The 25,165-nt window shown below is 42.7% G+C and overlaps 1 protein-coding gene across 3 annotated transcripts in view; it reads left to right on the forward strand.

Annotated features, from left to right (window-relative positions):
- Positions 1–7,192: 7,192 nt before the first annotated feature.
- The window catches only part of LOC124142585, a 30,544-nt gene continuing 12,571 nt past the window's right edge, over positions 7,193–25,165 (forward strand). Inside the window, exons 1-7 of one of the 3 annotated variants that reach the window (XM_046511154.2) lie at positions 7,193–7,343; positions 12,260–12,346; positions 14,880–15,052; positions 15,668–15,818; positions 18,322–18,488; positions 19,162–19,301; positions 19,910–20,073. In XM_046511154.2, the coding sequence (XP_046367110.2) occupies positions 12,272–12,346; positions 14,880–15,052; positions 15,668–15,818; positions 18,322–18,488; positions 19,162–19,301; positions 19,910–20,073 (870 nt within the window). In that variant the 5' untranslated portion in view covers positions 7,193–7,343; positions 12,260–12,271. Of the gene's footprint in view, positions 7,344–11,442; positions 11,593–12,259; positions 12,347–14,879; positions 15,053–15,667; positions 15,819–18,321; positions 18,489–19,161; positions 19,302–19,909; positions 20,074–25,165 lie in introns of those variants that run through there. The other 2 variants (XM_046511153.2, XM_046511155.2) reach the window with 2 other exon arrangements.

The raw sequence follows: 25,165 nt of genomic DNA on the forward strand, positions 1-25,165 counted from the left end.
ATCATATTTGTTTGTGAAGGTTGAGACCTTAACACAGTGTCATTTGACTTAATGATATACGCGTTAATTAATCCCATGTGATTGTTTATGGGGTTTCAGCATTCTGTAAACGTATTATTGCAGATACACACAGACCAGTTACAAAGCCAGCGTTTGACGATGCTTGAGATTTCTACTTTCTTTCTTCGTGTCATTTATGACATTATAGAACAATTCTTGAGCAAGAGAATGTATGATTTGGACATGCTTTCCTAGCTTGGACATGCTTAATGTGTGAATCTATCAAACGAGAATTCTGGTATCGACTTGTCACACCGACCTCTTAAAACCGCCTCCGTGGTCTAGTGGTAGAGCGTCCGCCCGGAGAGTGGAAGGTCCTGGGTTCGATCCCCGGCCGCGTCATACCGAAAGACGTTAAAAGATGGTACTTGTTGTTACCCTGACTGGCGCTCGGCATTAAGTGGCTAAAACAAGGACTGTCGGCTCGGAGTCAGTATACTGTGTCTGAGTGGGGTATTCATGTTAAACTGCGGCATGGTATCTCAATGAACTAGCACTATAAATCAGTATCAGTCCGGTCTAGTACACGCAGCCACAAACACACACTCGTGCATGCACGTCGCTATATAAGTGCAATAATATGGACGCGACGTCACTTCACCGACCTCTTAATGGTCTTATAAGCAACACGTGTCCACGGGCGCGTAGTCAATTTCATCGCCATGATCAGCACGATCACAACATGCGAACACCCTCGACCTGAAACAAACCCGCCCAAAAGCCCCGTGTGTTGACACCACCTACTTGTCTCAAACGCGTGAGTTGTGAGTTGGTTCACCCTGGATGACCAGTGATATATAGGTGGTGTATTGTTGATTGCACCATGAAATAACAGTGTCCCAGAGGTCTGATACTAATTTAGCCATCTGAACTCGCGTATCGTCCGTATTTCGTCCTCACCTTAGGTTTAAATACCAAATAATTTTTGATTATTCCCCAGCGAGTACTACAAACGAAGTCGCACGTTTCACTATCTCAGTAAATGTCGACGGGCTGCGCCGTATTGGGCTTTCATTTCACACGAAACTGTCTTACACCTGAGGTGTTAAACCACTCACTACAAAAAAGGTCTATGATAGAAGATGACAGAAATTCCCTGTTGTCTTCAATTAATGTTTAGTTCAACTTAAAAAGGCTATTTTACACAGCTGCCACAAATGAAGTGGTAGTAAAATCCTGATTATTTAACACAAGGGTCATGTACAGATTTTATGTCAAATCCATGTGGCTGCCTCTAGATCTTACGACCAGCAAAGGTTGACAGGGACCGATGTTTTTTTCCACTTTTTCAGACACTTTACATGTTAACTGCTCTCTCGATGAAGTACCTTTTTGATATTTTGTCATTTATGTGCACACAAACCTCTTTCAAAACCTTGGATCCGTTTCTGACACTTTAACCAACAAAAGAATGCCAAATTTGAAACTGTGTACGTAGCATCTATGTTGCTAAAAAGCGAGAGCTGCCTGTTGGTGGCACATGGACATTGCGTTTTTTCATAGACACTCATACTTAATACAAACATTTTTAGCAAATAGGACTCAGCTTTCAGAACTATTGTAATTGACCTATAATGAAACTCTTAACACGTCATATGCCGTCAAAGCGGAAATGTTAAATGAAGGTTGAAACATAAAATGTGTAAAAATGTAAAACATCCAAGTAAAACCCCCCTACCCCCTGTCTACATACAAAATCATATTCCTTGTCTGCAGAAATGGCTGGTAAATGTCCACAGTGGTGGTTTTTAATATAACGTCATTAGCGGCCATTTTTAATTTTACAGCGTCGGTAATGACGTCGCTCCGATCACCGCCGCCCTAAAGTCGTCCTTATATCTGGTGTATATGTTTCAATACAATGTGTACAATTCGACTAATGGTAACTGGTGGGGTCAATTTTGTCTTTTTTAATTTGTAAGTAAGGATAAGATATATGGATGAACAAAATTAACTTTATAACAATTAGGAGCTACGTTTCGGTGTAGGTTCTGACACCGTAAGACAAATGTCTATATACAAGTATATATACAGGATAGAAGGCAGTGTTTATGCAGATGAGTAGGTTTAAGATATAAACAATTTTTAATTTGATCGAAAACCTACTGCCGTGTAATTTCCACATGGTTTCCAAGCACAACCATACATAATGTAAAAAAACAAACAATATATTTTTGATTGCATTTCAGTTGTGATTTTTTAAATAATTCATAAATATCGAGCACAGTACATGCTTGGACGAGCCCCAGGCAAGGTTCTGTCATGTGCAATGTAGCTGATCGCGTGTCATCATCACCTGATGGCGTCGATCGTTATTGGGAACAATAATTACATTCCATCAAATACGAGCCGTCCTTTAATATGCTCCTGGGTGTAGAATCTACATGTACGCGCACGTGAGTGAGTGAGGGTGCTTGGTTTAACTCCGCTTTGAACAGTATTTAAGTGACCCGTGAAGACCCAGGGTAGAATAGGTCTTCAGCAACCAATGCTTGCTGTAAAAGGCGATTATGCTCGTCTTCAGGCGACCAACGAGATCGGGTGGTCAGACTCGCTGACTTGGTTGATGCATGTCATCGATCCCAATTGCTTGGATCGATGCTCATGATATCAATCACTGGATTGTCTGGTCCAGACTCGATTATTTACGTAGACCGCCGTCATATAGCTGGAATATTGTTGGGTGCGGTGTTAAACAACAAACAAACAAACAAACAGTATTTCAGTCATGTAAAGGCGTGACAGTTTGATTTGGGAGAAAACACAAAGTGATGACGGTTTGGACGATTGCCGCTGAGGTGAAACCCACGGGCACGGGGATAATGCTGACAATACTAGAAACACAATCAGGGCGAAACTGGGATTTATCCCCACGATTTAACCACAGGAAACTGCACCACGCCCTAGGCCAAAGTGTCACACATGCGTAACTAACAGAAGAATCCGATTTACGCATAAATGTGAATAAATTGTCACTCAAATTATTATTGTTTACATTGCAATTGTATTTGAATACGGCACTTTACTTTATGTGTAATATCAACATCTAACCAATAATATAGTCTCGCGAGGAAATACCGTATCAGACACTGAATAGTCGCTCCTGTAGAAACAAAAATCCGGTAATGCTCAAGCTGCATACACTGTACTGTATGAATAATGTGACCTATCTTAAATTAGGGCACATATAAACAGAACCGTTGCGTGACATGTGTTTAGAAAACAGAAAGAATAGTTTTATTAGTTTTTAAATCATCAGTTGTTAGAATAATACAGGAGCAGAATATTATAAACATATTTCAAAACATTTATGAATATATACTACCGGCAAAAAAACAACTGTTGAAATGGTAGCGATGGTATAATGACGAGACATGTCAAAACATCGATTTCGGGGATGTAGTCAATATATGGTGTATCTACCATGTTAGGCGAAACATGCACGACACATTGAGGGCATCCTGTTGATTAACTTGCTTATGATTGCCCTAGTATTGCCCGCCTTTCCTCCTTAGGAGCTACCCCAGGCTGGGCCACGTTGGCGGGTGTTGGGTCCCTGGCGTACACTTTCCGCCCTAGAACATTCCACAGTATTGCCCACCATTCCTCCCGAGGAGCTACCCCAGGCTGGGCCACGTTGGCGGGTGTTGAGTCCCTGGCGTACACTTTCCGCACTAGAACATTCCACAGTATTGCCCGCCATTCCTCCTGAGGAGCTACCCCAGGGTGGGCCACGTTGGCGGGTGTTGGGTCCCTGGCGTACACTTTCCGCCCTAGAACATTCCACAGTATTGCCCGCCATTCCTCCTGAGGAGCTACCCCAGGCTTGGCCACGTTGGCGGGTGTTGGGTCTCTGGCGTACACTTTCCGACCTAGAACATCACACAGATTCTCTATTAGGGACATGTCAGGGGACCTAGCGAGCCAGTCCAATGTCTGTATCCCTTCTCTTCGGAGAAAATCTATGACGGCCTGGGCACTATGTGGTCTGACGTTGTCATCTTGCACGTCAAAATGTCTGCCGATAATCAAAGCGAATGGAACAACAACAACTAGGACGCAAACTTCGTCAACATATTTCTGGCCAGTCAAATGTCCATTCACAATGACAAAATCAGTTCATCTGTCATGTGTGATACCGCCCAACACAATGATATTACCGATCATGGACAAGAATTGTTGCCCTGACATACCGCTCGCCGCTACGTCGCCAAAAGCATTATCTGCCATATGTGAATCAGAGGCAAAACCTCGAATCGCCTGTAAACATGGTGTAGCGTCATTGGCGCACAGCCAGTCTCTGGTGTTACCTTGCCCAACCCAATCTTTGCTGCCTGTGGTAAGCTGTTACGGTCACGCCGTTCACAGGACGCCTTGGTTTCAGGCGGATACTTAGAGCCAGTTTTTTACGGTAGATGTTGAAATTCGCCTTCCTGTTATTTTACGGAATCCTCTATTGATAACAGGAGCAGATTTGAATATTTTTGCGAAGTGCAAATAATATAATGAAATGATCTTGTCTAGGTGTCGTTTTTAGGCCAGTCACGCCAAGGTCTCACCCGTCTGACGGTACTTGTACATGTCTCACAGTCGAGAAATTACAGTTTCTGATTTGTCAAACATTCTGCCAACTTGGGATATTGGCGTCCCCCGCTGTCGTGCCCACAATTCGCCTGTTTATTGAAATACTACCTCGGAGGCAGCTAAATTGCATTGGTGCTTAAGTTACCCGACAGACGCACACACTTTGGCTTCTGTCTGCACGCGCAGCTACACGTGAACATCTGAAACTTTTAAAACCGTATGCTTGTGAAGTGAACAGGGATGTAGAATACTGTAAAAATGTAGGGGATTCATTTGAGCCCAACGGAGAGTGATCCGAGCCTTGAGTGAGTGTCTTTTGGCCTAGTAGAGGGGAGTGACCTAGGCCACGGCTGAAAGCAGTCAAGAGTGATTTGAATCTTGGCTCAAACCACCCAAGAGTGAATTTTCACGGAATTGATTTGAGGCTGCTACACCGGGGTAGAACTGGTCCTCAGACGCCCGTTTCACAAGACTACCGTAACTCCCATACTTTAACATAGACTTACGATCGTCTGAGCGTTAAGCTCTCTTTGTAAAACGGGCCCCTGCCGCCCATTTCTTGCGGTATGAGGCGACGACAATTGGGATAGGTTGGTCAGGCTCTGTGACCGGTTGATTGCGTCACTAGTTTGCGTTATCGAGATTAGATTATTTGCAGGCTTCCTTCTTGTAGCTGAAATAGTGCTGACTGTTCACTCTCAGAAATAGTTTGTAAAGTTGGCCAAATTAATTGGTGAATTTCACTGTCCACTCAGACGCTAACATGTTCGAAGACTTGTACTCTTTATACCAGTCAGTTAGTATTTTTTAATCAGGTGGCCTATCGTCCCAACACTAAAGAGGTTAAGTAGTAATCAGATATACTTCATTGTCAGCTTCCTGTATGAGAGAAATACTATTTAGCACACAGCAACAACATATTTATGAACACAAAGAATTTACATCTCGATGGGATTCGAACCTGCACCTTCTTCATTTTGTAGTTCGGCACGCTACCACCTGTTCTGCGTAGACCGCTGACGTCAAAAGTCTCAATTGTCCTCGTCACCATGAATTATACTTATTTCGTAAGTGATATTTACTAATCTTCAGAATCTTCGTGCAATCTATCAGGCAGCAAAGTAAATTCACTGTTTACTAACCTTTTAGCCGCTGTGACTAATTAAGTAAGTAGATTTTCGCAAGACTTTTTTCTCAGTGCTGTGTCAAAAAAGATTCACCCACTTACTCACTCGCCCAGAGAATCGGGTTATACTCTAAATGCCTTTAATTCAATTAACGCACAAGCAACCAGTTATCACACGCTCTGCATCTTGCCGTGTGAATACCAACAAAACTACGGAAGCCTTTTAAGGTCATTTGTTTTTGTTGTTTTGTTTTTTTCTTAAAATTTACTATGCTGAAATTTTCAAATGCAATGTTGAAATTCTAAGATTATAACGTGCAATTTTAACTTATTATCTTTGAAATTTATACTAAGTTGGAATATAAAGATATATACAAAGTTGAAATTTCAAGATTTTAACTTGAAATTTCAGCGTGGATATCTTGAAAGTTCAACTTAGAATCTTGAAATTTCAACTTACTATCTTGAAAGTTCATGAAAAAAAGAAGTGGCACTAAATGTCTTCCGTACAAAACCTCTTTCTATAATCATAAGGAATCTCTGCTATCATCAGAGTGGAAATCTATATGAAACTGATGTATGGGTCTGTCGAGATATATCTATATATATATCTATATATATATATATATATATATATATATATATATATATATATATATATATATACAGTGGTTAAATATAATTAAATGTATGTGTGCAATGTATTATCTTAGAGTATGTCTTTAAGTACGGAAGCCTTTTAGGCCCACTTCTTGTGTTTTTCTTGAAATTTCAAGATACTAGTGAGTGAGTGAGTTTTATTTTACGCCTCTAGCAATATTCCAGCAAAATCACCCCAGAAATGGGCTTCACACATTGTACCCATGTTGGGAATCGAACCCGGGATTTCGGCGGAGCGATCGAACGCTTAAACCACTAGGCTACCCGACCGCCCCTCAAGATACTAAGTTGAAATGTCAAGATATATACTATGTTGAAATTTCAAGAAAAGTTGAAATTTTAAGATCTTAACTTGAAATTTCAAGTATTCATCTTTAGATTTCAGCTTTACATCTTGAAATTTCAACATAGTATCTTGAAATTTCAAGAAAAATACAATTGGCCCTAATAGGCTTCCGTACAAACCAACATAAAAATAAAACATTGTGTTATTACCTCGTCCTAATACAACGCTGTCTAAAGTACAGACACAATATCAAATTGCATATTACATGAAGTATAATCTCTTTAACTTTTGAAAACCAAAGGTCGTATTTACAGATATATAGTACAGACCTTAGCGTTGACTGAATTTGTACCATGTATCACTTAAGACCATGCTATCTATTATCTGTATATTATCAGTCAGATTTCCACACTGTCACAACACTTCACGATGTCAAGCATTAAGTTAAACTATTCCCGAATACAATGTATTGCCATAGTACGGCGCGCGCATGTTGACGCCCTGCATCACACGTGACTATAGGAGGCCAAGTATCCACTATAAATGTAGACTCACTCATTTAATTTGTCTTCCCAGCAGCAGCAGGCTTTACCCATCCCTTCTCCTCGGCTTCATTTCCTCTGACAGGTAAGCAGTATAAAAGTTTTAATAATAGTTGACGAATCCTCGATATGCTATTGAAAAGATTTTAAGGCTGTAATAGAATGGTTTTAAACCAATGTAGGGATATGGTAGAAACACTTTAAGGTGTTGTGCATAGTATTGGGTGGTTTAATTAAAGCAGAAGCATAGATGGTTGGTGGCACGCGGTACATGGCACATTGCACAAAACAACATTTGTGGCGGAGAGTAGTTGGGTGGGTGTCTGTGTTCGGCTCTGAAACACATGTTACATGTGGTGTCTACTCAGACAGGCGACTTTGTTCGAAATATGCCTCTGTTGACACATCAGTGAAAGAAAACTACCTTGGATGTGATGGTAATGTGACTGTAAATCTTCTGGCGCCATTTAACATCATCATCATAATCATCATCATTATATATATCAACAGCGAACAACATTGTTGTATGAATTACTTGGAATGTTGCCTCGCGTGACCGCTACGCGATAATATCAACAGCAAACACTCTCAGAGCTCTGTACTTTCGATCTTGCCTCACATGGGGCTATCACACGATGACATCGACACCCAACACATGCAGTCGTGCAACAAAGGGTAATTACACGATGATATCAACAGCGACCACGTGTACATAACTTGCAGCCCTGCATGACATGGCTATATTGAGATGACACCGTGGACCTCTATTGTTGGTTTGTTTGTTGTGTAATGCCACACTATATTTGACTTCGGTCTTTAAGCATATCACACCACAATACCTGGGCATGAACCATTCCATCAATGCTGTTCGCCTATAATATTGTCCGTGTGTAGTGCAGTTTCCTTGCAGACAGCATATCACACCACAATATCATGGCATGAAACATTCCATCAATGCTGTTCGCCTATAATATTGTCCGTTTGTAGTGCAGTTTCCTTGCAATTAGCCTATCACACCACAATATCTGGGCATGAACCATTCCAATAACACAAGTGTGTAAACTACTCAAAGTTGATAAATATCTTATTGGCATCCAATGTAAAAGGATAATCGCTACCACCTCATCGATGTTAACCTTACAACTCGTAGTAAAGTCGGTGAGTAAGGTTGTACACCACTTTAAGCAACATTCCAGAAATTTGACGGCGGAGGGCACCAGAAATGCGCTTCACACATTGTACCAATGTGGGGAATCGAACCCGGGTTTTCGGCGTGAGGAGCGAACACTTTTACCGCAAACCTACCCTAGTGCTAAACTAAATGACCTTGACTAAATATTTCTGTCAACAAACAATAAATTGACATCGGGAACGCTCTAGTTGTACTTAATAACATTATTGGAATATGATTGGCGACATCTGGCGACATGTATGCAGGATCTCAAATTGTAAACAATTGAAAAACGGAAGGATCTGAAAAGAATTTGTAAGCTGATTGATATTTTTTGGATCTGTTTAGATGTCCATTTTTTTAACCCAATAACTTTTACCTCGACAGATTCCTAGTCATAACCTCAAAGTGATTATGTAGATCCAAGTATCTTATGGGGCCACTGTATGCAACTTCATTTTATTTTTGTTAAGTAGTAGAACACATGCATATAACTAGTTAATGCAATTGATAGATCAGGTTCCGTAAAACAGCAACTTGTTTGTTTGTTGTTTAACGCCGCACTCAGCAATATTCCAGCTATATGACTGCGGTCCGTAAATAATCGAGTCTGGACCAGACAATCCAGTGATTGACATCATGAACATCGATCCACGCAATTCAGATACGATGACATGCATCAACCAAGTCTGACCACCCGATCCCGTTAGTCGCCTCTTACGACAAGTATAGTCGCCTTTTACGGCAAGCATGGGTTGCTGAAGACCTATTCTATCCCAGGTTGAAACGAGTGCCGTAAACCTCGAGAAAGCTGCTTTCTAATTGGCTGACTGTTTGCTAAAATTCGTTTCGGTCGTCGGTTAAAGTTCCCGAAAGGTCGTTCTGACGTGACCCGCTGTTTAGCGGCAGCGGGAACTTAGATCTGATTTTAATGAGATTGGATGGCGCCTTTGCAGTAGTGTTTGCACTTATGTTTGCACTTATGTTTGCACTTGTGTTATCCATTTACGATACATTGAGTGCACGTCATATTGTCAGTGTCAGATACAAGTACTTTGTTGTTGTGGATGCAAAAGTCTAAACTACTTTGACATATTTATTATTGATAACTATCAGTATTATGACATCCTTTGCGACACCAATTTGGAGCGATAAGGACACAGAATGAATCCCGGGTACCGCGTGGCCCCATTACCCGGTATGTGTCGTGACATTCGATTACAAAGGGATTGGGGGCGGTCGGGTAGCCTAGTGGTTAAAGCGTTCGCTCGTCACGCCGAAGACCCGGGTTCGATTCCCGACATGGGTACAAAGCCCATTTCTGGTGTCCCCCGCCGTGATATTGCTGGAATATTGCTAAAAACTCACTCACAAAGGGATTGGGTTGGTAATCCCACTAGTGTCATGTTTAGACTCGCCACCACTGTGGTGTAACTTTAACACTGCTGAATGCGGCGTACAACAACATCTATTTGCTAACTGAGGTCACATCGATCATAGGTTGCCTCGAACTCCGTCAACTCAACATACCGTTTAATGAGCCATGTTTATATATCCGTATTTTCCTCCCCGCATCCATATCCGTAAAAATCGCTGTTATAGATACTTCATCGTGGCATCTACACTTATCTGTACCAGTATCCTTGCATTTCGGATACGTGTCCCGCACCCGTTTTTTTTCTATCCCAGGCTGATTGTTGCGGATACTGCGGATGGTATTGCTACCGTTGAGGCGTCACATTATATACACTCACATGTAGACCTATGTTTAGACTTACATGTTCTTAAAAGGACTTCATGTTAGATTTGGATGTTTCTTGTTTTACTGTTTCACGATTACTGTAAGTCGACTTGACAGTGCATGTAGGCAAAATAGGCCACGTATGGAGTGAGTGAGTATGGTTTTACGCCGCTTTTAGCAATGTTCCAGCAATATCACGGTGGGGGAAACCAGAAATGGGCTGCACACATTGTACCCATGTCAGGAATCGAACCTGGGTCTTTGGCGTGACGAGCGAACGCTTTAACCACTAGACTACCTGACCGCCCTGGGCTACGTGTGGAATTAAGTACGGACAAGTGTAAACGGAAATATGGATGCGGATATGGATATGGGAGCGAAAACGGACGGGTGTGATTTCGGCTTAAGACGATGTAACTCATGGACGGACCATTATGTATTCTGGGTGCGGGTGCGGGTGCGGGTGCGGGTGCGGGTGCGGGTGTGGGTGCGGGTGCGGGTTTGGGTGTGGGTGTGGGTGTGGGTGTGGGTGTGGGTGTGAGTACGGGTGTGGGTGCGAGTCCGGGTTTGGGTTTGGGTTTGTGTTTGGGCTATGGTTTAGGTGTGGGTGCGAGTGCGGGTGCGGGTGCGGGTGCGGGTGCGGGTGCGGGTGCGGGTGCGGGTGTTGGTGTGCGTGTGGGTTTGGGTTTGGGTTTGGGTTTGGGTTATGGTTTGGGTGTGGGTGCGAGTGCGGGTGCGGGTGTGGGTGTGGGTGTGGGTGTGGGTGTGGGTGTGGGTGTGGGTGCGAGTCCGGGTTTGGGTTTGGGTTTGGGTTTGGGTTTGGGTTATGGTTTGGGTTATGGTTTGGGTGTGGGTGCGGGTGCGGCAGCGGGTGCGGGTGCGGGTTATGGTTTGGGTGTGGGTGCGAGTGCGGGTGCGGGTGTGGGTCTGGGTGCTGGTGTGGGTGTGGGTGTGGGTGTGGGTGTGGGTGTGGGTGTGGGTGCGAGTCCGGGTTTTGGTTTTGGTTTTTGTTTGGGTGCGAGTGCGGGTGCGTATGCGGGTGCGGGTGCGAAATACGGATATCTCAATGTATATTCGAAAGCAAAATCCCTTCAAGTTAATGAAACCATATCCTTTCCGAAATATGAGTGTCAACATGATAAGGAATGTCTTCCTGATAGTGTAGGGACAGTTGTTTCCATACACTGAAGCGAGTCCTGTCTGTGTTGTATCTGTGCAGACCGAATATAGATAAGGCAGACTGGCACATGTTTTGGTTCATAGTGGCGTACACACAACAGCATATGTTGTTGTTCATTGTCCGTGAAGGTATTGTTGTAGACCGGCAGTCATAGCACATTGTTGATGCATTACACGTGATATAGGCTACGGACAACACTATCCGCACAGCATGGGACATGCACGGAGCGACCAGGTTTGTTAGTAAGTTTGCTCATAGTATTTTGATAAACATGGAAGTGTTGAATGTTTTGAACATTTTCATTTACGCGAGGTGTAGTTCATTTATTACAGTTGTATGAACAGAGTTCGTTTTGGAGTCCAGATGGCTGTGCCATCCTTCGAAATGAGTATTTGTCCTTGGACCTACTCTGTGGCCAAGTCGTCTGAGGCGCGACAATTCGCTGTACAGAGTTGCGTCCCTTGGGTGCACCAGAAACCTATGATTGTGGGTTCGAAACTCGGTTCGCCCCGATTATGTTTCTAGGTTTGTCAGCACCGTGCTCGTGGGTTTCACCGAAGTGATAATCGTCTGAGACCTGCATCACTTCGGGCTTTTCTCGCACTTTTAGCTGACACGCCGCGATATAACTGGAATGATGTTAAAAGCGGCGTTAAACCCAACTCACTCACTCTACAAGAAAACAATAGGTTTTAGTGGATATCTGTTGTGGCAGTGGCAATAATATATGGCAGCTCCGTTTGTAGCTGATGAAAAAGAGGTAGTTGCTGCAGCAGTATGGGTAGCATCGACAGCTTTTATAACTCCAATCAGCAATGCAAGCTGGGATACAATTTATTTTAACTACTGTTGCAGTGACACTAATGATGGAACTTGAAGTGCCACTTAATAATAAATACTTTATTTCAGGTTGCAGCAATAATGGGGATATCCAGAGCAATACTGTCACCGCTGGACGTCGTCACACGCTTCATTGAGAGTTTTCTCTTTGTCTTGGTAGGTATGACTGTACAGCTGCTACTGTTTCTCTACCCGTTACCCTTCATCTGACACATTTAATGAAACACCGTGATATGAACAGACATACACTGTGTTTTAATCTTGTTAAAGCCGCATCTGTACAGTATCCGTAATTTGATCATTTCAATGATGAAGATAAGTTTATATACTAAACCGCAAAAGAAACGTCACCATGGATAGATATATATGAGTAACCTTATTTGTCCAAACACTGTAAACATACTTAAAAAGATGAAACTTGGCAAAACTGATCATGAAGGTTGAAATTAAAGTGTCAAATGTACTTAAAGTGAAACACAGCACTAGTCTCTGAGAAAATGGTATCACAAGTCAGTATCTCTTGTTTTCGCCATGTGCATTGATGACTGCAGTGCAACGTCGATACATGGAATGGATGAGGCGGTTGATGAAGGCCATAGGCACTTGAGCCCACACTCTGAGGAACGCCTGACGCAGTCGGACGTCATTCAGCCGTCTTTGAATCTCGTCCCACAGGTGCTCAATGGGATTTAAATCGGGACTCAGGGCAGGCCACTGCATGGTTCTGATGCCATTCTGCTGGAGGAAGTCTCTTGTTTCTCTCGCAGTGTGGGCACGGACGTTTTCATGCTGAAACTCGTGGTTGCGGCAGCGTGCCAAATGAGATATGGCGTGTGGTCTCAAGACTTGATCAATGTACCGAGCTGCTGTGGCACCATTGCCTCTCCCTGGACCGATGTTCTGGAAGACCACAGGGCCGACCCTCTATGCAAGACCAATTCCACCCCGCACCATGATGCTCGGACCACCCCACGAGTATCTCTCAACAACACAAGCATCCGAATAATGTTCCCCATGGCGTCGCCAGTCTCTCTCTCTCTCTCTGCCATCTGCTGTTGAGATACAGTAACGACTCTCGTCTGAGGAGTGGACTCTTCTCCACTGCTGGTGGCGCCAATGCTGGTGCTGTGTTGCCCACTGAAGACGGCCCCGGCGATGACGTGGTGGCAGAATGGTGGTGTCTGCTCGTCAATCGTCGACGCACGGTGTCCGCACTGATGTGTGGGTGCTGTGTCCCCATGGTCTGTCGAGCAGTTTCCGCAGCAGTAACAAAGCGATCTTGAAGATGCTGTCGCACAGTCTGACGATTCTGACGTCGGGTGGTGACTCTTGGTCTTCCACTACGTGATCGGTCATCTGTAGTGTTGGTGGTCTGGTACCGTTGCTGAAGTCTGCATATGGTCCTTACGTGGACATGAAATGGCTACTTGCCGGGCGGTTTGTCCAGCTTGAAATCGTCCAAGGGCTTGGTGTCTCTGATTTCTTGTCAATCGTGGCATGTGGTATCAATTCAATAACGAATGAAAGTTATCCGATCTGGATCGATCTTTATAGGGCAAGAAATGGGGGAACGCATGTGCATTTAAATTTGCACGGAACTCACGTGCATCGGGTTAACATGGCCGTTGCTGTGATGCGTTTGGGCGGTCGGTTTATTGTCACCCGCTTTGTTTTTTGTATCATCAAATTTCGTTTTTCCGGACAAGGTAATGTTAAATTTTAGAAACTTTGACAAAAATTACCCAGATATTTTAATGACATCTTTTCATGCAATATTACTTGGGGTGACGTTTCCTTTGCGGTTATAATGATATGAAACTTGAAAATCGTTTAGCTTCAACACTATTTAGATGTGCAAACAATGACATAACGTATTTCATATTCAAGTTGTTATAAGGTACTATTTGCATCCCATATGTGTACTAGTGTTAGTGTCTCATTAGCCAATTAATGGCTGGACGCGCTGTTTATCATGTATCATGTATCATGATCGAAAATCTACTGCCGTGTAATTTCCAAATGGTCTTCACACACAATTGTACAGAAAGTAAAAAAACCAATATATTTTCGATTGCATTTCAGTTGATTTGATAAAATAATTCATAAATATCGAGCACAGTACATGCTTGGACGAGCCCCAGGCAAGGTTCTGTCATGTGCAATGTAGCTGATCGCGTTTGATTACCACCTGATGGCGTTGATCGTCATTGGGAACTATAATTACATTCCATCAAATACGAGCCGTCCTTTAATACGCTCCTGGGTGTAGAATCTACATGTACGCTCACGTGAGTTAGGGTGCTTGGTTTAACCCTGCTTTGAACAGTATTTAAGTGACCCGTGCAGATCCGGGGTAGAATAGGTCTTCAGCAACCCATGCTTGCCGTAAAAGGCGACCATGCTTGTCGTAAAAGGCGACCATGCTTGTCGTAAGAGGCGACTTACGGGATCGGCTGAAATATTGCTGAGTGCCGCGTTAAACAACAAACAAACAAAACAACTACTACTTATTATTATTATTATTAGTAGTAGTAGTAGTACAACTACTACTACTACTACTACTACTATATTATGATACACAGACCACCGTGACTTTGCTGGCTGGAAGACTGCAGCGTCAACGATTCACATACTCATAATAAAAATGAAAAGTAACACGTTCAGTGAAATAAGTATTGCTACCATGTAGGTGGACAGGTACGACACATATGTGTACACTCCCCTCCAGACGGCGCTGTCACCAGCAGTGGAACGTGTGCCAAGGTCTGTACAGGTCAAAGGTCAGGATTACACTGTCTTCTCCGCCAACATCGTGTCGTGGGCAAGAACAGTTCTGGTCATCCCTATCGCCGCCTGTCTCAAGTGAGTATCAGGGTTATTGGCAGGCATGTAATCTTCTCTAAAGCCATATTTGAAATACACTTTTTATTATACTAAGCGTCATTATTGAAGGGTCACGTTGGTATGTGACCCGGGAAAATCCGGGTTAGAATTGGTCTTCAGCAACCCATGCTTGTTTCTCCCCATGACGATCAGGGTTAAAACTGGTCTTCAGCAACCCAATCTTGTCATAAAAGATCGGGTGGTCAGGCTCACTGACTTGGTTGCTGCATGTTATCGTGTCCCAGTTCCGTGGATCAATGCTCATGCTGCCAATCACTGGATTGTCTATGCAAGACTCGATTATTTACAGACCCCCGCCATACAGCTGGGATGTTGCGGCGTTCAACAAACAGGCAAACAAACTTTGTCCGATTCGAATGACATAACACTGAAAACACCCTCCTTACCAGATTACACAAATTGCGAAAGACATTATTGCGGATCTTTGTGATGAGAGACGTGGGGAGGGTGAAGCCACTTTTCAAACGAAGTTAAGGCAACACAACAAACCAGATGGTCATCACAGTGTGGACATATGTTTAAATCACTGGATCATTGAGAGTGATACATGTCTAAAGTATGTTTAACGTTCAGGTATGACTACTGTTGGACGGCGTTTCTGCTGGTCCTGCTGCACGACTTTCTGGACCATTTGGACGGCATTGTGGCCAAAGTCCAGAGACGGACACTGGGACAGGTGGATGACCCTCTCCTGGGGGGCTTCATGGACGCCTTCTGTGATAAGGTGAGCTAACTGAGACTGATTCAGATAACCAAGTCGGGAACACCGCGGTATCAGTGCATCTGAGCACATCATTGACGATTGTGGCACGGGTGGCTTACGGGGCTAAAGTATCACAATTCGCTGTACAGAGTTGCGTCTGGTAATTATTAGGCTGTTCGTGGTTAAAGCACCAGTTTCCTCCGATTATGATCCGCGATCTGACAGCACTATACCCGTGTTCGTGGGTTTCACAAGAGAGGTAAACGTGTCTCATCGGACATTCCTCCACATTAAGGAGGTGAGGTGAGGTGAAATTGTGTTTAACGTCGCGTCAAAGATTATTGCACTTATATTGCGACGTGCATGCATGTGTGTGTGTGGCTGCTTGTACTAGTCCGGACTGATGCCGATTTTAGTGCTAGCTCACTGAGATAGCATGCCGCAGTTTAACATGTATACCCCACTCAGACACAGTATACTGACTCAGAGTCGACCAGTCCTTGTTTTAGCCGAGCGCCAGACAGGGTAACAACAAGTACCATCTTTTAACGGTACGACGCGGCCGGGGATCGAACCCCGGACCTTCTGCTCTCCGGGCGGACGCTCTACCACTAGACCACGGAGGCGGTTCCACATTAAGGATATGTCTGCGCTATGGTTTTGCGTTCACTGCGCAACTCTTATTGTCGTAAATCGCTTGTGCTTTATTCTATATCAAATATTTTGTCGATACGAAGAGACTCAAAGATTTAAAGCCAAACCGTCACAGATACAGCGTTCTGTATCTATCAAACTGGGAATTAAGTTTACAACATGTCAAAGATCGTCACAAAGCCGAAATAATGTGCTGACGTCACGACATTTCAATTTCGTTGCCTGACATGATAGCATTGTATGACGTTATCAATGAAATGTCTCCATGCGTTTGGAATTGGGGGAAACATGGATATGATATGGATATAATTATGGACTTTCAAATAAAGTAACAAATCATCATATTTAAAGTATGATTTTTTATATAGACAAAAGACACGCTCCGGTATAACTGAATTACCGTTCTCCCATTTACTTACAACAAATGATCTTCCCGATATCACAGACCGCCTCCATGGTCTAGTGGTAGAGCGTCCGCCCGGAGAGCGGAAGGTCCGGGGTTCGATCCCCGGCCGCGTCATACCAAAAGACGTTAAAAGATGGTACTTGTTGTTACCCTGCCGGCATTAAGGTGCTAAAACAAGGACTGGTCGGCTCGGAGACAGTATACTGTGTCTGAGTGGGGTATTCATGTTAAACTGCGGCATGGTATCTCAGTGTGCTAGCACGATAAATCGGCACCAGTCCGGACTAGTACAAGCAGCCACACAAACACACACACGTACATGCATGTCGCTATATATGTGCAATAATCTTTGACGCGACGTTAAACCTAATTTCACCTCACCTCACCCGATATCAAAATGTCAATTAATTGTTTGATAGGCATTACTTGGAAGTTGACGGATGACTATATATATTCTGTACTATGTCCCTCGTTCAGTCTGCTTGAAAACGGTATAAGGATCTTTATCGAAACGTCGCCTTGTGTCTACCTTGTCACAATGTCAATATCTCTTCATCTATGTACGAAATACATGCAATGAGCATTATCATGTCAAATACAAGTGCATTGTTGTTGTTAGAAATGAAAAACTGATACCCCTCTCGAGATCTGATAAACTTTATCGGTTAAAGCCTCTTGTAACAAAAGAGGCCGTTTGAAGTGTCAAGTACACGTGAGTACTTTATTTACGTATATCACGGCTGACAAATAGAATACGTTTTAGTTTTCACAATGCATATTATTTTTTTGTCAAAGATAATATCATATATTACATACAGGGTAATCTCTTTTACAATTGTTTTGCATTGGGGGGCACGGGGGGCCCAGGCGTCTAAGGCGCCGCGATTCGCTGTGCAGAGTTGCGTCCCTTGGGCACGCCAGAAACCTATGATTGTGGGTTCGAATCCCGGTTCGCCCCGATTATGTTTCTAGGTTTGTCAGCACCATACCCGTGCTCGTGGGTTTCACCGAAGTGGTAAACGTCTGAGACCTGCATCACTTCGGGCTTTCCTCCCACATTAAGCTGACACGCCGTGATATAACTGGAATACTGTTAAAATCGGCGTAAAACCCAACTCACTTACTAACTCATTTGCATTGTTTGTAGGAAGCCCAGAATTGAATTTCGAAATCCGTTATATTGTGTCTGGTGGCAAAGTTATAACTTACAAATGAAACAATGCGTGAAAATCAAAGAGAGGCTGTACCCATATCCCGTTCTGTCACCCAAGAACACATTATAGCTGCTACCAAAATACACAGTTCAAAGTGAGGTCACACCTTCTCAAGGTGATCCCCCAGCAGACCACCGTCATTGAGCTGAAAGTATGTTGACGGTGACGTAAACTCATTTTTCGCTCACTCGCTCACTCATTTTTAATATACTTAAAGATTAAGGTACTAATTTACATGTTCCACCCGCAGATTGTAAATGTCCTGGCACTGTGGTCTATCACTATGGTAACAGACTTCACTGGAATGACGTGGGTGCAGGTGATGCTGTATCTCGCGCCGTGTGTGATCATCATGGCGTATGAGTTCACCCTGGGCGTGGTGCGCGTGCAAGACTACTTCCGGGCATACTATCTCAGGTAACCTCCTGTTGTTGTTTTACGCCGCATACGGCAATAATCCAGGTATGCCACAGCGGCTTGTAAACATTCGCGTCAGGGATTGGTAGCATGATGACCGTCCCACGCCGTCATTAATAGGTTCTTTCCGGCTAAAGCGCTTGCACCTAATGCTAAACGTTGGGTGTAATATGAGAATTATACCCCGCTCCCCCTCCGCCTTTCATCCCACCCCCACCCCACATCCACACCCACCCACCACCACCCTACACACATACAGAGTCCTGAGAGAGAGAGAGAGAGAGAGAGGAGAGAGAGAGAGAGAGAGAGAGAGAGAGAGAGAGAGAGAGAGAGATAGAGAGAGAGAGAGAGAGAGAGAGAGAGAGAGTGAGTTATGCCTACCTTTTTCACGACCACCTAGCGTCATCACTGGTTTTCAGTGGTCCAATATCATATAAATTTCATCCTATTTGCATTTTACGCCGAATAGAATCTGCTTCAAAGGATAATCGAGACTGGTTATCCTCTGGCGTTGTGATTCGATATCTACCAACACAAAACAACACAATCAAAGTACTGCTGAAAGGGGCGTTGAACGATTGACAAACGTCAAGGATGCAAACTTCTTAAACATTCAGTCCGAATGATGATCTCTCGTCAACTAAAACTTCTTTTCCTGTACATCCTCCAACAGGGAGTTCAAGAAGAGCGATGAAATCCCAAGTTCCACCACAGCCGCAATTATGGAAGGGAAGCTGAAAGAGAAGTTGGAGTCAATGGGTATCGCCTTTCTGTGTCTGGCCCAGTCTGCTGCCTCGGGGGTCTGCACCATATGTATGTACTAGTGCAACTATCACATGAGCACACTGTGTGCATCTTCAGACAGAATAGGTACCTAGTCGTATGCACCGTGGGCATGTCATTAAAACGATCAGTACCCTTCACACTAGCATCCAATGGGGTTTTATGAACAGATTGGGCCTCGAGTTGTTTTAGAAACATATTTGCTTGCGAAGAGAATTCTCAGGGCTTTCCCGAGGAATGTGGAAGTATTCCGTCAGTGTTTACGTCATTTCAAGAACACGGTCTCTTGATAAAACGTATGACGTCAAATTGTGTCGTTCATACACTTATGAACGTCAATTTCGCGGTCGGGTGATCGACCTCTCGTCCAATGGAAACGCCGTATACTGTATCGTGTAAACTACAAATTAAAAAAAAATATATATATATATCCTCGTACAGTAAACTACGGTTATAACGAACACACTTATAACGAACTGACCGATATAACGAACTTATTTTTTAGTCCCGGCCATTTGTTTTTTCTACATATGCTGTATATATACTTATAACGAACTACGGTTATAAAGAACTAAAATAAGTGGTCACTTTGAGTTCGTTATAACCGTAGTTTACTATATACAAACTTATACTTCCAGCTGGGATCACGGGCTTAGTGTGTCTGACCCTTTCCATCCGACTAGCACATGCCAGTCTAGCGTCCAAGTTGAAGGCGCGACAGCCAGACTCACCACGATCAGATGCGCCGATGAAGGAAGAAGAAGACGAGCTTGAGAAAGAGAAGGGACAAGATAAGGAAAACGTAAAGCTCTAGACCTCCCTTAATCCTTGCACTATCATTGTCTTATCATCGCATTGCAAAATCATCGCTTTGCCATTCCATATATTTTGTAATGTCAGGAACCTGCTAAATATATTTGCTTATTATGTCTTCCATCAAATACACTGTCCTAGTAGTGCTCTGAATCTTGTTTTGTTTTCTCCATCTATAGGGAATATATTATATGTGATTTTCCCGAGTATAATAAGATATCAGTACGCGATTCGTGCTATGACATAAGGCGGAATGTTTTGTCCAGAATGGCCTACATTGGCAACCATTGGCTCCAAGTAAATGCTTTTGCTGGATTAAACTACGTACAACCCTAACGTATGAGAATTAGATCATGCCTGAGGTGTATACAACCATAAGGTATGAGAATTCGATCTACCTGAGGTGTATACAACCATAACGTGTGAGAATAAGATCATGCCTGAGGTGTATACAACCATAACGTGTGAGAATTCGATCATACCTGAGGTGTTTGTCATGCATTCGATTTGATCAATCGTTCATGTGTGTTCATGCCTCGGATATATTCGAAAAAACATGCGTAATATTTCTAATAGAGGTAATGAACATACACTTGAAACTGCAAATTCTTTTAAAAAACACACTACAATTGTGGATATTTTAAAAGTGAGAAAAGACACTATGACTTAAATCCAACTTCATAGCTTGGATTATTTAACATCACGAATGGTAGAATCCGCTATTGTATTGAGATTAGATATTTTCTTTTTAAACTATGAGCCTGATTTGTTTTTAAGAAAACCACCTTGAAACAATGTCGTTCTTGTGGCCGGCAAATTTCTTTTATTTCCAAGGTCTGAAACATAATTCTTTTTTTTCAAGAATGTTCATGGACAACTTATAATTTTCAATAAGATCCCATGTCAAAGATGAGAATAGTATGAACCGAGTGAACCTTTTATCTCAATGGCACTGATAGCTGAAAGTACCTCATGGCAGGCAGGTGATGTGAAGGTCGCGTGGTCACACGACTCCGTGTGTCACTCTGTCACTCTGACCTTGGGATATACACGCATGTGAGGGTGGATGTGTGACGATTGTCTTACATGATAATGGCTATCTCTCTTACAAGACAAGACAAATGGCAGTCGGATATTTTCACAATCTAATCAGCATAGTGTTTCCTGCTGTTCAGCATACGTCGGATCATTCTCGTTAAGAGTGAAAGTATAGAGTAAGTGAGTGAGTGTGTATGGTTTTACGCCGCTTTTAGCAATATTCCAGCAATATTACGGCGGGGGACACCAGAAATGGGCTTCACACATTGTACCCATGTCGGGAATCGAACCCGGGTCTTCGGCGTGACGAACGAACGCTTTAACCACTAGGCTACCCGACCGCCCCTGTAAGTAAAGATTGGCAGGTCACGGAGCAGCAGCAGTTTGAAATAGTCACGGATTTTCAAGTTTAAGAGCGTTCGGGTCACTACACACAAGGAATTTATTTTCAAAAGCCGCGAAACTCTACAAATCATAGGATAACAGTTTCCGAATTGCTACTTAGTGCAAATACTGCCCCCCCCCCCCCCAAGACGGTGACCAAATCATAATCTCGGCGAAGAGTTTTGAAGCTTTAACTAGTGACAACGACGGGATATGGGTAATCTTTCCTTGGACAGTAAATGCGTGAGTCTTGGGTGCATATTTCGTCGAGAAGAAGAAACAAATTCTGAAACTATTTTTAAAACAATGATTTGAAGGAATCTGATTTGTATTATTCTAACATGCTCCCCTCATGGCAATTAAAAAGAGAATATAAATTACATGTCGATATCATGAATAAAATATTTTAATGTATACTATAAAAATGGACTCCACTTTGTTGAAACATGAAGATTTTAAAATTAGGGGTCTCTGTGTTGAAATTTCTTCAGAAATGATGCATTCACGTTTCCAAAGCAAGCAAAGTCCTGGTTGACTAAATACCTGTAGCCAAACTCACTTACTTTTCCTACACCTATTTTACACAAGAGTCACCTAACGATTGTACCAAGGGAGGGCAGCATTCCTGTTGCATGCTATTAAGGTATTCCTGTTAAGGTGCGACCGGATTGATGGCGTGTAATCGTTCCCCAATGTTGTTGATCACTGCTCATGCTATCAACCATCGGTTTCCCTCGCCCATATTTGACAATTTAAGTGCCGCCGTGATAAAGGTGAATATTGAGTCAGCGTAAAAGATTATCCAGTCACCCATTCATTACTTACCAACGTTGTACGCCAACGTTTCACGCTAAATAATAACAAAACTCAGCAGACATTTTAACCGCTCAATCCACATTTACGACACAGCATGAGAGTTGGATTAATGCGACTTTTCCTGCCTACAAAATATTGCGAAAATTGAAGAATACGCGCTCTACTCAGCATATTTCATGTGCACCACATCTTCTGTCTTCATTCGTAATGTATCAAATGTGTGTCCCTTTGTTATCGTCCCGATATAACCATGCCACATCAAACTAGGAGATAACATTTATATCACCTAACTATGATAGAAGATAACATGTATCATATCACCCAGACAGATATGTATTTGTAGCCCACATTCTCTAAAACGATAACATCTTGCACCGATTCACTTGACGATGTGACATTGAACTCGTTCACGGACAGAAGGGCGTTTGACCTACTCACTTCACACGATGCATCCCCGTGGAGACGGAGGCTGAATGAATCAAGGGTCATGCTCGGTGACTTGGTTGATTGCGTGTCATCGTCATTTTCATGATAACAATCACGTGATTGTCTGGTCCAGACTCGATTATGTACAGGCTGCCTTATAGCGGTTGAATATTACCGAGCGCATCGCCTGGGAGTGTGGCTATTTAGAAATGAAAGCAGGTTCGAATCTGTATCACACGACCAGAACGTTAAAACATGGTACTTCCTGATGTTGAAATATGGTTCTTCCTGATGTAAAATATGATCATTCATGATATTAAAATATGGTCCTTCATGATGTTAAAATATGGTCCTTCTTGATGTTAAAATATGGCCCTCAGTGAATGCAGTCTTCTGAATATAAAGTGATCTAGTTTGTCTATTTAATACAGTTTACAATAACTCAAGGAAAAATTAATTCAGCATGGTTGTTTGAGAATCCAAATATGCGCATTCTTATGAATGGAATCTGATTAAGTTTGGTTGACGAACGTCATATGCATCGTATCCAAATTGCGTAGATCGATGCTGATGATGTCAATCACTAGATTGTCTGGTCCAGCCTAGACTACTTACAGACCGCTGTCATATAATTGGAATATTGCTGTGTATGGCGTTAAACAACAAACAAACAAGCAAACAAAGAAAAGAAATCGTAACTATAAGTTCGTTTTGAGTCTGATTCGTGCGAAAGGAAGCTGAAAAAAATCCAGTCGAATTAACCGGAAACTTTGTTAGATATAGGAGCGATGGAGTTTGGTAACGAATGGTGCCAGGATATGTAGCATAAGAGGATGCAGACAACCTGGATAACCGACGGTGAAACGCAGATTGATTATTTCACTCAAATAGCGACGTGCATGCACGTGTATATGACTGCTTGTACCAGTCCGGACGTGTGCCGGTTTCATAGTGCTAGCTCACTCAGACACCTCATACTGACTCCGTGCCGACCAGTCCTTGCTTTAGTCCCTTTAGTCCGAGCGCCAGGCACGGTAACAACATGTACCATCTTTTAAGGTCTTTTGGTATGCCCAGACCAGTTAATCAAATCACTTTATTTCTCCGGATAGACGCGCCATCCACTACTCCGCCACAGAGGAGGTTAAAGTAATATGACGTCACTGTAACGTCAACAGGGTGTGAAGTTGACATAATTTCCCAAATCTACCTCCATATTATGACAATGTCTAATTTTCGTTCGCATTTTACAGGACTGAGGAATGGCAGCACTTTTTAAGTATTTATGATATTCGACTGGCAGTAGGTTGAAATAAATTCATGGTTGTATATTTAAATATTTAAATTTTATTTGGCACTGAAGTCTTAAACGAAGGTTGTCTAATTTATTTTTGGCTACTGTTAAAGTATTACATCCGTCAGATAATAGTTTGTTCTCGTGATGTTTTTAGTTGCCAGAAATAATACTTCGCCATAAATGATCCCTTTTCTTTAAGCTACATTTCAAACTGGAACAGTGATTTAACGCCCTTTTACACAGCATCATGTCAACAGGTATATGCACATACGTCGCTCATATGGAATGAGTGAGTGAGTGAGTGAGTATGGTTTTACGCCGCTTTTAGCAATATTCCAGCAATATCACGGCGGGGGATACCAGAAATGGGCTTCACACATTGTACCCATGTCGGGAATCGAACCCGGGTCTTCGGCGTGACGAGCGAACGCTTTAACCACTAGGCTACCCGACCGCCCCCTCTCATATGGAAACTGTACACTGCAATAAATTATATTTAAAAAATGCGTTTCTATATTTTATTAAAGAAAATAATGGAATAATGTTATGACAATGTTATGGATACGGTTTAGTAAACATCTATATGGCTGAATATGAATATCAGACACAAATGGTAAAATAATATCAGCTCATGCCACATGTAAAAATCTTCTCACAATAGACGATAGTATATGCTGTTTTGTTAACTGTTATAATATCGATAGCCCTTTCATGTATTGCAGCCTGACACATGTATAAGCGCAAAGCTTGTGTCACAGATGCGTATGGCAGATTCCGAACTCGTTTGCCAGGTGTTGCCAGGTGACATTGACATACGCTTTATGCAGGTGCATCTGAACATTATCGATTATTATCGATAATGATATTGATTTGCGACTGGACAGATTTACGCCCGTGTGACATACTCATTAATACCAAGGTGAAAGGATCGATTTCAATGTACATGCATTTACCTTATCAGTACCCCGAGAAGTATACACATCCCAGGCTCTCTCATATTGATGCAGAATAAAGAATTTTCTGTTTTTATTTCTTCTCATCATGTTTTCAAAATATTCATTATTAGTTTCAAAATGTGAAAGATGTAGAACGTTTTCTTTCTGATGGTTAGGCCAGACCT

This window comes from Haliotis rufescens, unplaced genomic scaffold (genome assembly GCF_023055435.1).
Source record: "Haliotis rufescens isolate VD_foot unplaced genomic scaffold, xgHalRufe1.0.p SCAF_19, whole genome shotgun sequence".
Taxonomy (NCBI): domain Eukaryota; kingdom Metazoa; phylum Mollusca; class Gastropoda; order Lepetellida; family Haliotidae; genus Haliotis; species Haliotis rufescens.